The sequence below is a fragment of the Vombatus ursinus genome, unplaced genomic scaffold, assembly GCF_900497805.2.
Source record: "Vombatus ursinus unplaced genomic scaffold, bare-nosed wombat genome assembly UNPS02014884.1, whole genome shotgun sequence".
Classification (NCBI taxonomy): Eukaryota; Metazoa; Chordata; class Mammalia; order Diprotodontia; family Vombatidae; genus Vombatus; species Vombatus ursinus.
In genome coordinates this window covers 4,792,938-4,805,762 of record NW_020954662.1, presented here as the reverse complement: position 1 = coordinate 4,805,762, position 12,825 = coordinate 4,792,938, and the positions used below count along the sequence as shown (strand labels likewise).

The window sequence follows — 12,825 nt, the reverse complement described above, 5'->3', positions numbered from 1 at the left end:
AAATAATTACTAATTTATAGAGCACTTTACAGTCTGCCCAGGTGTGCATCTGGGGGAGCCTTGAATAAGGTGTGAAATTCCCTGAATGAGGTCAATTCCTTGACTACATAGGGAAATCCTCATCTCAAGTTCTTAGACACCATCCCACCAAGGACCCAACCAACCCCAGGCCCCAGAAGAGCCCTGCTCATAATTCACTCCAGGACACTCTCTTGTGCAAAACTTGCTTTTATTCCAACAGGACAGGACAGAGCTGGTCTTGGCTTTCACTCTTCTCAACAGTAGGAGCAACAGGGCAGGAGGCCAGAGGTCTCACCTCCAGGAAGGAGGCTAGAAAACCATGGATTCAGAGAACAGGGACAATTTGAAAGACAGAGCTCAGGCTACAACAGGTTAAGGCAAAGGCTGGCTGATGGGGCTGAGAGCATGGGGACAGCCAGCATCAGTGAGGGGGCCTCTCTCCACCACCATGGCTGGAGCTAGCGGAAATAGTTGGGACAGTCATGGGCAACGAGGTTCCAGGCTTCGTCAAAGGCCTTCACCACCCCAGGCTCCAGAGGGCCCTCCTCTGCTGCTGCCAGGTTCTGCTGTAGCTGCTCCAGGCTGGTCATGCCCAGGATAACGGCATCTCCACGGGCACCCTGTCAGGAGAGGAGGGAGAAAGCAAGCTATGTGTGCAGGTTCCTTATGACTAGAAGAGTCATGAAGTATATCTCCCCCAGACACAAAAGTCTATCATCTCATTAGCACCTATATTCTCCCATTGCTGCTCTGGGGTTACTAATGGTAGACCACAATCCATGAAGACCCTCCCCACCCCCATTGCTGGCCTTTCCCCCACCCCAGGGCAACGGTAAGACACGGATGGGTGTAAGTAAGCTTCAGCATGTAACCAAGGAGGCTTGTGGCTCAAGATGATCTGGCCTAATTTTCCAGACATATATCTCATAATTCCACACTTTCCACCAAACTGGATGGTTTTTTTGTTTTCCAACCCCAATTTTTTTTTCTTTTGCTTAGGCAATCGGGTTAAGTGACTTGCCCAGGGTCACACAGCTAGTAAGTGTTAAGTGTCTGAGGCTGGATTTGAAGTCAGGTCCTGCTGACTCCAAGGCCAGAGCTCTATTCACTGCACCACCTAGCTGCCCCCCAACCTCATTTTCATCTCTCACCCTGGTACCTTTGCTTGGGTCATGTACCATATCTGGAATATTCTCCCTTCCACCTCCTGGCATCCTCAGCTTCCTTCCAGGCTCAGCACCAATACCGCCTCCCCCTGGAAGCCTGCCCTGCTCTCCTCAACTGTTATTGCTTTCTCATGCTCACATGATCATGAGGTTACTCATCTGTGCATCCTACCCCTCATTAGAATGCACCTCCTGGAAGGCAGGGAATATTGTTCCCTTGTGTGTAGAAATTCTTAGGGCCTCGAGCAGTGCCTGGCACACAGCAGGTGCCCATCGATGCTCGCTGAATAGAACTCAAAGTACGCCACACGAGGAGGTGGTAGAGCAACCCGTGAGCAGCAACAACCAGACAATCCAGTGACCCCTGGTGCCCAGGGACTATTTTGCAAACCCAGAAGGAGGCAGCTTCCAGCCCCCAGTGGGTGAGTCTTCTTTGCAGCTTGGACAGCAAGAAAGATACCCAAGGGCTTGCCCAAGGCCACCCAAATAAGAGAGCCTGACTTGGGCCTCGGACCCGAGCCAGACTCTGAGGCCAGCTCTCTATCCACTCTGACCAGCTACTGTCATGGGTCACTATGGTTAGAGGAAGGTGTAGACAAATAAAAAGATTTCAAAGGCATATGGGAAGACTCATAAGAGGTGATTCAGAAGCAGCTCTGTGGGCCAGTAGATACAGCAGGAAGCCCTGATACTTAGTAACTGTGTGACCCTGGACAAGTCACTTCACTGCTGCCTGCCTCGGTTTCCCCAAAGGTCAAATGAGGATAAGAATAGCACCAAACTCCCAGGGTTATTACAAATGAGAGAATATTTGAACAGCGCTCAGCACAGCACCTGGCACACAGCAGGTGCCATATAAATGTTTGTTCCCTTTCCTTTCAGAATGAAGAAAGCTGAACCAGTAGGTTGAGAGAGAGCTTTTGTGTACAAAGTGTAAATTACAAAAGAATCCCTTATCCAAGTAGGAGTTTCAGGAAGTATGCTTTGTAGTGTCTTTAACCAGTTGTGTTCAAACAATATTTATCCAATTGTGCTAAAAAGCCCATTGGATCAAGGGCCAGAAAAAGTCAGCAGAGACATTTCTATGAAGGAAAGGACATGTCCTCGAAATAATGCCAAAGCTGAGAATGGGCCCAACCTCCTAAAGGGCTCAAGACCCCTGGGGATGGGTGGGTTCCTGGGGCCCCTGGGGCATTACCTGGAGCTGGGAGTGATGGTACATCCACCTGAGGGCTGCTGAGGTCATGCTGGGAGGGTTGGCCCCATAAGATGCCGCCAGGGCTTTCCGCACAAGATCGATGGCTTTAAAGTGAAGTACTTTCCAGTAGCTGCATTGAATGGGCAGAGAGGGAAGTTTAGTGGTCAGTGTCCCCAAGACTGGCCTCAGCAGGGCCTGTGTGGGGGCTCAGCTTGGCAGAGAACCCAGGTATCATCCACTGCAAACCTCCAAGTGGGGCTGCACCTCCCCAGTGAGGATCGCAAAGGATCCAAAGTGACCTTTGGTTATGCTCAGCTACCACCCCATGAACAATTCACGAGCGCGGGACGGAGGCCTTGGGCACACGTTATCTGAGCCCTTCATTCCTCTGGGGTCACGTGTTCCCATAATCACCCATCTCATCCCACGTGGCATCCTAAGAGGGCCCATTTTAGGACTGGCTGCCACATTCTGGGAAGGACACTGAGAGAGTCCAGAGGAAGGTGAGGCCCCTCCAGGACATGGCAGACATTCAAAGAAGGGTTAAGGGAACTGGGGGGCATGGTCTAAACTTGGGGGCAGTTGGGAGGGCAGAAGGGCACCTGTCATACATGTGAGGGCCTGTCCTGTGGACATTTTGTTTCAATGTCAGGAAACACATTTTACAGATGAGAAAAGGAAGACTCAGAGATGATGATGCCTCATCCAAGGTCCCAGAGCTACTTAATGATGAAAACAGGCCTAGATTTCTAGGCCAACATTTTTTTTTCACCATCTGCTAAGCAAGTCCTCTCTAAGGCAAGCTGTGAAGTTCTGATTAAGCACTAGGGACTCCTAATTCCAGGCTCAATTCCTGCAATTCTGGCCATGAAGGTGAGCTCAGAGAGGCAAGAGAGATCTCAAGGGGAGATTGGTATGGCAGAATGAACAATGCATTTGGAGCCAGAAGACTCAGGCTCACATGTGAGGGCTAGCTGCCAACTAGCTCTGTGACAGTCAGTCTCTTCATCTCTCTGTGCCTCAGTTTCCCAATCTGTAAAAAGAGGGAGGTGACTTCTAAGCTCTTCTCCCTCCTATAACCCCGCAGGAGCCAAGCCCACTGGAGTCAGGACAGTTTAAGAGGGTCCCAACCCACAAGAAAGAGGATTCAGGGATCTGGGAGGGATCAGAACATTCTCCCATCTCTGACCCACTCACATGCAGCTCACCGCTTATGGTACATCTCAGAGATATTCCTTCCAAAGAATCGGGTCGTAGGCTGTTTTTTGTCCTTGTCTTCATACTTGTATTTGCCAGTCAGGAGACCACCTGTGGAAAGGACAGACAATTAGATCTCAGGGATTCCACAGAGGGCTAAGGATACTCACACAGGCTTAGAGCTAAGTAAAAGGCCAAAGGCTGCATGAGGCTGGGGCCTCACTTTTCAACTTGGCAACAATCCAGGAAGAAGCTGAATGAATGAAAAAGCATGTATTAAACTTTACTGAACTACTGCAAAGCAATCAAAGCTAAGCGCTATAAGTGCAGATACAAAGGGAAAAAATGTTCCTGCCCTCATAAAATTTCCTTTCTAACCCCAGAAATGACACGAGAAACAAGGCCTGGAAGGAGCATTTTGGTGGCAAAAATGACTAGGAGGGTGAGTGAGGGAACACGACACAACATTGACACACCCCACCCAGGGATGATGGCCAGGGTTCATTGGTTCATAATTCCAGAACTGGGGGTGGGGCTGATTGGGAGAGCAGAAAGAGGAGAAGGCTAGTTTTTCTAGGGCAAAGGTACAAAACCAGATTGAAATATGAGGAAATATTTAACAAAATAAATAAAATGACAATAAAACATAGATAGTGTCCCACTTTAAGCTACTATGTGGCCCATGAGGTTACTCATGTATGGATTAGTGTCTCCGGTTTCCAACTGACCTCACTGGGACCCCCCACCATCCTTGGACACTGTCTCTCTCCTCCCCCACTCCTTCAAACTGAGCTTAGAATACAGACTTAATTGGTCTAAGGGAGCCAAAATAAATTCAGATTTCTGGAGCAATCTTTATCTTTAAAAAAATGAGGTAACTCTATGAGGTAGTTAGTATAAATATTATTTCCCCCATTTGGCTAGAGAGGGTGCAATTTGCCCATGGACACACAGCCAGGAAGTATCAAAGACCAGATTTGAACCCATATTTCTTGACTTCATGTCTTCATTCTACTATCCCACCCCACAGACTCTGGGGTCCCCTCCCCCTCTTTCCTCCTACCAGCCAAAGGGTTGAAGACATAGAACCTCAATCCGTAATGACGCAGGCAGGGGAACAGCTCCGTCTCCACTTGCCTGGTGATGGCATTGTACATGCCCTGTGAGGGAGGGAGGACAGCACAGATGAGGAGGCTCAGGGAAGGGAGAACCCCCCAAACCAGCCCGGGTCAGGAGAGGTCACAAGCTAGGCATGATGGCCGGAGGTCCAGTCCACAGATGAGGAAACTGAGGCCCAGAGGAAAGAAGTCATTAGGTAGGAAGTAGCAGAGTCAGAATTTGAACCCAGGTCTTCTGTCTCCAAAGCCAGCACTCTTTCTGCCCCAAAGCACTGGGGGTCAGAGTCCTAGATCTGAGTCCCAATTTGGCCATTTATTAGCTTTTTGATGTGGGGCCAATCCTTCCCTCTTCTGGTCCTGGATTTCCTCCCCTGTAAAATGAGGGCCTGGGTAGATGGTCTCTCAAATTTCTGTTGGGGCTGACCTTCTATGACCTCGATGGCATAAAGGTTCCCTGCCCGTGGGGCCTGGTGAACCTAGTGGCCAAGAAGGGCCCGCAGGATGTCCAGCAGCATCCCGGGCTCAGGCAGGTGCTCACCTGGTACACCGTGGGGAGGACCCAGCCATTGTTCTTGCAGAGGGTGCAGATTTCAGCTACTTCCCAGCAGGTGTAGTTAGAGAGGCCCAGCTCTACAAATTTACCCTGCAGGAGAGAGAGGGAGAGAGAAAGAGAGAGGGACAGAGGAGAGAAAGGGAAGGGGGGGATGGGAGGAGGAGAGAGGGAAGGAGGCAGAGAGGGAGAAAGAGAGAGACAGAGAGAGGGAGGAAAGGAGAGAAGGGAGAGAGGGAGAGAGAGAGGGAAAAACAGAGAGGCAGGCAGGGGGAGGGGGGAGAGAGGGAGGGAGGGAGGGAGAGGGAGAAAGAGAGACAGAAAGAGGTAGGGAAGGAAGTGGGGAGAGAGAGAAGGAGGGACAGAGAAGGGGGAGGCAGAGAGGAAGGGACTATAATTAGAATATCTTTGTGAGTAGAGACTATTTCATTCATCTCCATCTCTATCACAGTGCCTGGCAGACAGCAGGTGGTTAATAAATAATCTTGAATGATTGAGGAATGCTCAAAGACTTCTCCAGATCTGACATTCTTGTTTCTAAGGGCCCTCCCAGATCTGACATTCTGTGTTCTAAGGCTGTCCCAGCTCTGACATCCTGGGTTCTAAGAGCCCTCTCAGGTGTGACAGTCTGTGTTCTAAGGGCCCTCCCAGCTCTGACATTCTGTATTCTAAGGGCCCTCCCAGCTCTGACATTCTGTGTTCTAAGGCTGTCCCAGCTCTGACATCCTGGGTTCTAAGGGCCCTCCCAGCTCTGATACTCTGTACCCTAAAGGCCCCTTTCTGCCATCCTCCTCTCTCACCTCCTTGTGTAGCTCGTTACAAGCCTCCAACGTCTCCTCCAACGGAGTGTCACGGTCTGGCAAATGCAGGTAGAAGAGATCCACTCTGGGGCACTGCAGCCTCTTCAGGGAGGTCTCCAACTGGGACCGGACACTGCTGGCCCCGAGGGTCTTCCCATCCAAAGGATTGGCCTTGGTAGCAATTTTCACTTGGGGAGAAAGGTGGGAGGAGTGGCTGAGATTCAATTCAATTCAAACAATAGACAGAAAACCCTCAGCTAAGCCCTATATCCAAACAGCTGACATTTATTTCAAAAGGTTTTATTGATATCTTTTGTTTTTTTCATCCTCATAGTTTTCCCCAGGATCTCTTCTCCCCTTCCCAGGGGGCCTTCCTATGTACCTTAATAGTATGTTTTTAGAGGCAGTTAGGTGGTTCAGTGAACTAATTGCTGGGACTGGAGTCAGGAAGAGCTGAGTTCAAATTCTGAGTCAGATACTTACTAGCTGTGTCACTCTGAGCAGGTCATGGAAATGCTATCTGCCTCAGTTTCCTCAAGTGTAAAATGGGAATAATAATGATAGCACCTACCTCCTAGGACTGAAATGATATAATATTTGTAAGTGCTTAACAGTGCCTGGCTCATAGCAGGCACTTAATAAATTCTTGTTTCCTTTCTTCCTTCATGGACCCCTATGTCAATCTGGCAAAGACCATGGACCCATTCTCTGAATAATGTTTTTAAATAATTCAAAGAAATTAATATTACATTTCTGTTAGAAGCTGGTGAAAAGAAACAGGAGGCAGGTTTTTTTCCCAATATCACAGATCCCCTGAAAGCTATCCTAGGACCCCAGGGTTAAGAATCCCTGATTTAGTCCAAACATCTTATCTTACCTTGGAGAATATAAAAATCTAGCAAGGAAAAATGACTTGTCCAGGTCACCTGAACATGGGTTTTCATGAAAGGAAGTGTGTGTGTGTGTGTGTGTGTGTGTGTCTGTGTGTGTGTGTCTGTGTGTCTGTGTGCCTGGCATAGAGGAAAGAATTCTGGATTTGAAGTCGAGAGAGAGCTCAGCTGCAAATCCTGGCTGGGCCACTGACAACCTGTGCAGCCTCTGGCAAGTCACTTACTCACTGTGGGTCTCAGTTTCCTCATCTGTCAAATAAGGGATTTTATTGCTCAGTAGCTCTGTGACCTTGGGCAAGTCACTTCACTGAATCTGTTTCCTAGCCCCTAGAAGGAGGAGGCTGGTTGGGTCAAATGATCTCTAATCTCAAATGCTACATCTGGTGTTCCTATGAATGAGGGGGAAGGGATCTGGAGACAAGGGAGTCAGGAGAAGAGGACAAAAGTCAAGTTTAAGTCCAATCAATAAGGTGTCATTTTAAATTTACTTGTCACACCTGTTACTGAGCTCCCAGACTTAAGTCACCTGCCTAGTGTGACACAAAGCATTATTAAGTACCTACTGTGTGCCAGATGCTTTACAGATATTGCCTGATTTGATCCTCACAACCACCCTAGAAGGTAGGTGCTATTGTTATCTCCATTTAACAGTTGAGGAAACTGAGGCAAGCAGAGGCTAAGTGACTTGCCTAGGGTTATAAACTAGTAAATGCTGAGGCTGGATTCCAACTCAGGTCTTCCTGATTCTTAGCTGCCCATGGAAGGCAGTCCAATCACTTAGGTGGTTTCCTCTACTCAGTTTCATACTCTATCCTTCCTCTCTTAGCTGCCAGGAAAAAGATTGGGTCCTACTAGGAATTTTGTTTTCAGCTACAACTACAATTTGGGGGATAGGACCCAGCCTAAGTGGTGGGTAGGGGTGGGGAAAGAGGTGGTGGAGAGGAATGGTGGTTAAAGGGCCCTGATTAGCAGGAAGCTGGAAAGATAATTCAGGGATCATGGGAACACAAGTGTAGAGCTGGAAGGCCTCTAGACATTTAGTCCATTACAGGTGAGGGGAAAAATCTCTTCTGGGTCTCAGTTTCCTCATCTGTAAAATGAGAGAGTTGTGATGTGATGACCTCTAAGGTCCCTTGCTTCTCTCAATTGATGATTCTATACCCAGAGAGTTCAAGTACTTTCTCAAGGTCACAATGAAAGTTCAGAGCTGGGATCTGAGAGCGTACAGATGTATAATGTGTGTGTCCAGTCGTTTCAGTCCTGTCTGAGCTTTCATGACCTCATTTGAGGTTTTCTTGGCAAAGATACTGGAGTGATTTGCCATTTCCTTCTCCAGCTCATTTGACAGATAGGGAAACTGAGGTAAACAGGGTGAAGTGACTTGCCTCGGGTCACACAGCTGCTAGTAAATGTCTGAGGCCAGCTCTAACTCAGCTCTTCCTGACTCCAGGCCTGGTGCTCTATCCACTGTACCACCTGGCTGCACTGAATTATAATACTGAATCCCAAAACCCTCCTTTCCTCCAGGAATGAAATAAGCAATGCTCAGATGGGACAATGTGGAAGAAAGAAGCCCTGGGCTGCCAGTCCTGTCCCAACTCTGCAGTTCATTCACTGTGTGTGTTGCCTTAGAGAAGTCATTTCCATTTCTGGGCCTCAGTTTCCCTCTCTGTAAAAGAGGGAGTTGAGATAAAAGTGATCTCTAAGCTCCCTTAGTCCTGACACTCTACTTTCTAAGGTTCATTTGAGTTCTAACAGTCTAGGTTCTAAGGTTGCTTCCAGCTCTTAGATTCTATAAATTTGAGAAAGCAGTAGATCACCTACTTAGGGAGGCAGTTTGGGGTAAGAGTAGGCACTGAAGGACTGAGGCCATAAATGGGCCTCATTCACTTTGCTGAAGTGTAGCAAGGGAAGACTCTCCCTGAGTCTCTCCTCCAGCCCCAATGGAGGCTCTAAGTAGCATCACAACCTTGAGACAGAACAGACCTATTCCCTCTCTCCATCCCACCCCTCAAACTCCTTGGTCTCTAAGCAGTGCCAGATAAAATTGAAAAAACCGCACCCAAGGTCAACAACATGCCCTCCCCTTCCCTTAGGCAGGAACTTTAACTCGGCCTGGCAGGCTTCGAAGGAAGTACTGGGGGCATGCCTGGGGGCTGGGAGCCCATAGGAAGGCTACTAGCCAAAGCGTGAGTAACGACGACGATGAGAATCCAGTTACTTTTCGGGGCCGACCGTCGTGGCGCTGGGGACACCTTGGGAGCAGGGGTCCTTTAAAAGAGCCAGGTAGGCGCCAGGGGAAGTCAGAGTGTTTGGGGACCAGCTGATTGTGATGAAGCCAAAGGTTACTGAGGAGAGGCGGAGAGGTCAGAGATTAATTACACTGTTCAGGTGAGGCGACAGCACGTTTTAGAGATTAGGATGCATGGCCTCCAGATGCACTGTCCAGGTGGAAGCTGGGGTTGTAAAGGTGTCAGGGAACCCAAAAAACAATGTTTTGGCGGGGTAGAGGCTGCAGGGGCGGGCATAGAGAACCCAGATCAAGGGGACTGAGGATGCAAGTACCAGAGGAGGAGTTCAGGACTGTACCGGCCTTGGAGCCCAGTGGCAGCACTCAAAGGTGCACTCCTCTGACTGCGACATCAAGGAGAGTCGAGGCTGTACGGACTCAGGACCCATCTGCCATGTCTGGGGGTGGGGTGGATTGAAGTTGCACGACGCTGGGAGGCACGGACCCCGGGGTCTGGGCAGGGGCTGGTGCACAGGGTCGGGGCAGGCAGGGCACTGGCCGGCTTACCTCCTTTGCTGCCGTCTTTTAGCCCCAGGTCCATGCTGCCCAAGAAACTCTCAGACTGGCCTTCGCCATAATAGTGGGCCGTGTCCACCTCGCGGTAGCCGCGGTCCAGGAAGGCCTGCATGGAGGCTTTGCTGGCTGCCAGGTCCATGCGCCAGCCCATCTCCATGGCGCCCAGCACGGTGGCCGGCAGAGTTCGAGCGGCCGAGGACATCGCGGCGGCTGCGTTACAAGAGCAGAGCAGACACTTGTGCACTCGAGGATCTGGGCAGGAGGAACTTTTTATGCGCGCTGCCCGCGCACGCGGGCCCCGGTCCCGTGACGTCACTCAGGAGGTGGGTAGGGAAGGGGGAGAGCGGAGAGAGCCATCTGTCTAGGTTCGTGTGCGAAGTGCGCTGCGCCACTGAGGGAGGTGGAAGCCCTGCATCCTCCCGGACCAGGTTTGGGTGCTCTTTGGGTCCGCGCGGTCCCGACGGACGGCAGCGGGACTGGCCGGTGCGTACCGCCCCGCTCCCACCCCGGACCCTTCTCCAGTATCCCGGAATCTGGAGCTGAAGCAACCTTAAGGGAACCTCTAGTCCAACACTCTCCTTTTTCAGATGAGGAAACTGAGGCTCAGGGACAGAAAGGCGTTTACCCGGGGTCTCCCTGAGCTCGGATTCCAGCCTAGGACTCTTTTATCCCGGTCCCACTCTGGAGTTCCAGCCCCCTGAGCAGGGAGGGCCGAGAAAGGACTGAAGCTTCCAGGCTGGGTTTTCATTATCCCCCTGGAAGGGACCCAGTAATCTGGCAGGGGTGGGAGAGCAGTCCTGAGGACGGAGGAGTCCTGAGCCTCGTGTCCCGTGACCCCCATTCTGCCCCTCCCTTCCATCACCCAAGCAGGGAATTAGTGAAGGTGCCTATAACAATCAGCGGAGGGAGGGATGTAATGGGAAATATAGGTGGTGTAGCAATACCTCCTATCAATCAGAAACCCGGAAAACCATGCCATTAAATCTTTTAAAAAGATTATGAACTTCAGACATCAACTAACGTGATCATATCTACATAAAAGAATAGAAAAGATTAGTATGTGTGAAACCACAAATTTCAATTACGTCAGGCTTATTTTTTCAAATATAGAATAAATTTAACAGGATAATTCCAATCCTGTTCTGTTTATATCCATTTCCATCTGCTTTCTTCTCTGTATACTGTAAATGCTGCATTATTTAGGGGAACCACTATTACTCCCTTCTCCTTCACTCATAACTTTTTCTCTCCCTCCCCCCAAAAATCTAAACAACATTCCCACTGCACCCTTCAACAATAAATATAGTCCAGGAAAAAAAAAAGATCCATCCATTGGCCTTGTCAGAAAATGTATGCCTCCTACTCTTCTGAAGTCCATCACTTCTCTATCAGAAGGTGGGAAGCATTCTCTGTCAGAGTGCTGGAATGGTGGCTGGTCATTGACTTGGTCAGAGTTCTTAAGTCCTTCAAAGTTGTTTCCCTTTACAATGTTGTCTTCGTATATATTATTTTCCTGGTTCTGCTTGCTTCAGTTTGTGTCAGTTCATTGATACAAATTTCCAGATTTCTCTGAATCTAACCCTTTCCTTTTTCCTTAGGAACAATAATATTCCATTACATTCATATATGATATTATGTTCGGCCATTCCCTTTACTAAAACAAAAAGTTACATCGTAAACATTTTTCCACATATGGGTCCTTTCCTTTTGTCTTTGATCATTTTGGGGTACAAGGTATTCACAGTTAAGTGGCTTTTGGGGTATAATTCCAAACTGCTTTCCAGAATAGTTGAAGCAATTCCCAGCTACAATAATAGTATATTAGTGTGCCTCTCTTCCCATAACTCCTCCAACAATTGTCCTTTTTTTGTCCCAATCTGATAAGTGTGAGATGGTATGACAGAGTTGTTTTAATTTGCATTTCTCTAATTTTTAGTGATTTAGAGCATTTTTGTCTTCATATGTTTATTGATAGCTTTGATTTCTTCTTCTGAAAACTGCCTAGTCATAGCTTTTGACCATTTGCCAATTGGAGAATGACTCATAATCTTCTCAGTTTAGCTCAGTTCTCCATATATTTGAGAAATGAGATTTTTATCAGCAAAACTTGCTGTTATTTTTCTCCCAGTTGTGTGCTTTCCTTTTAATTTTGGTTTTATGGTTTTGTTTATGCAAATCCTTTTTAATTTAATATAATCGAAATTGTCCTTTTCATTTCTAAGTTTTTACTTTATTTTTATTTATTTATTTTTAGCTTTCAACATTCACTTTTGTAAGATTTTGAGTTCTAAATTTTTCTCCCTTCCTTCCCTCCTGGCTCCCCAAAATGGCATGCAATCTGATATAGGCTATACTTATACAATTATATTAAACATATTTCCACATCAGTCATGTTGTGAAAGAAATATCAGAACAAAAGGGAAAAACCACAAGAAAGAAAAAACAAACAAAAAAAGAGAAAGTAGTACGCTTTGATTTGCATTTAGACTTTACAATTCTCTCTCTGATGTGGATAGAGTTTTCCATTGTGAGTCTTTTGGAATTGTCTTAGATCATTACATTGCTGAGAGGAGCTAAGTGTAATAAAGTCAATCGTCATACGATGTTGCTGTTACTATGTACAATGTTCTCTTGGTTCTGCTTACTTCCCTCAGCATTAGTTCATGTAAGTCTTGCCTGGTTTTTCTGAAATCAGCCTGTTCACTATTTTTTATGGAATAATAATATTCCATTACATTCATATACCACAAATTGTTCAGCTATTCCCCAGTGGATGGGTATACCCTCAATTTCCAATTCTTTGCCACGATAAAAAGAGCTTTTATAAATATTTTTGTACATATGAGTCCCCTTGCTTTTTCTTTGTTCTCTTTGTGATATAGACCTAGTAGTAGTATTGCTGAGTCAAAGTGTGTGCACAGTTTTATAGTCCTTTGGGCATAGTTTCAAATTGTTTTCCAGAATGGTTGGATCAGTTCCCAACTCCACCAAAAGGCATTAGTGTACCTATTTTGCCACAGCCCCTCCAACATGTGTCATTTTCCTTTTCTGTCACGGTTAGCTAATCTGATATGTGTGA

General features: G+C 47.6%; 1 protein-coding gene across 1 annotated transcript; it reads right to left on the bottom strand.

The window, feature by feature from the left end:
* Positions 1-210: 210 nt before the first annotated feature.
* LOC114028519 (aflatoxin B1 aldehyde reductase member 2-like) lies at positions 211-9,969 on the bottom strand. The gene is made up of 7 exons (XM_027842789.1): positions 9,738-9,969; positions 6,051-6,238; positions 5,239-5,343; positions 4,646-4,742; positions 3,594-3,693; positions 2,386-2,515; positions 211-641 (listed from the first exon to the last, which is right to left on the bottom strand). Exons 1-7 carry the CDS (start codon positions 9,946-9,948, stop codon positions 480-482), a joined length of 993 nt encoding a protein of 330 aa, XP_027698590.1. The 5' UTR covers positions 9,949-9,969; the 3' UTR covers positions 211-479.
* Between the last annotated feature and the right edge of the window lie 2,856 nt (positions 9,970-12,825).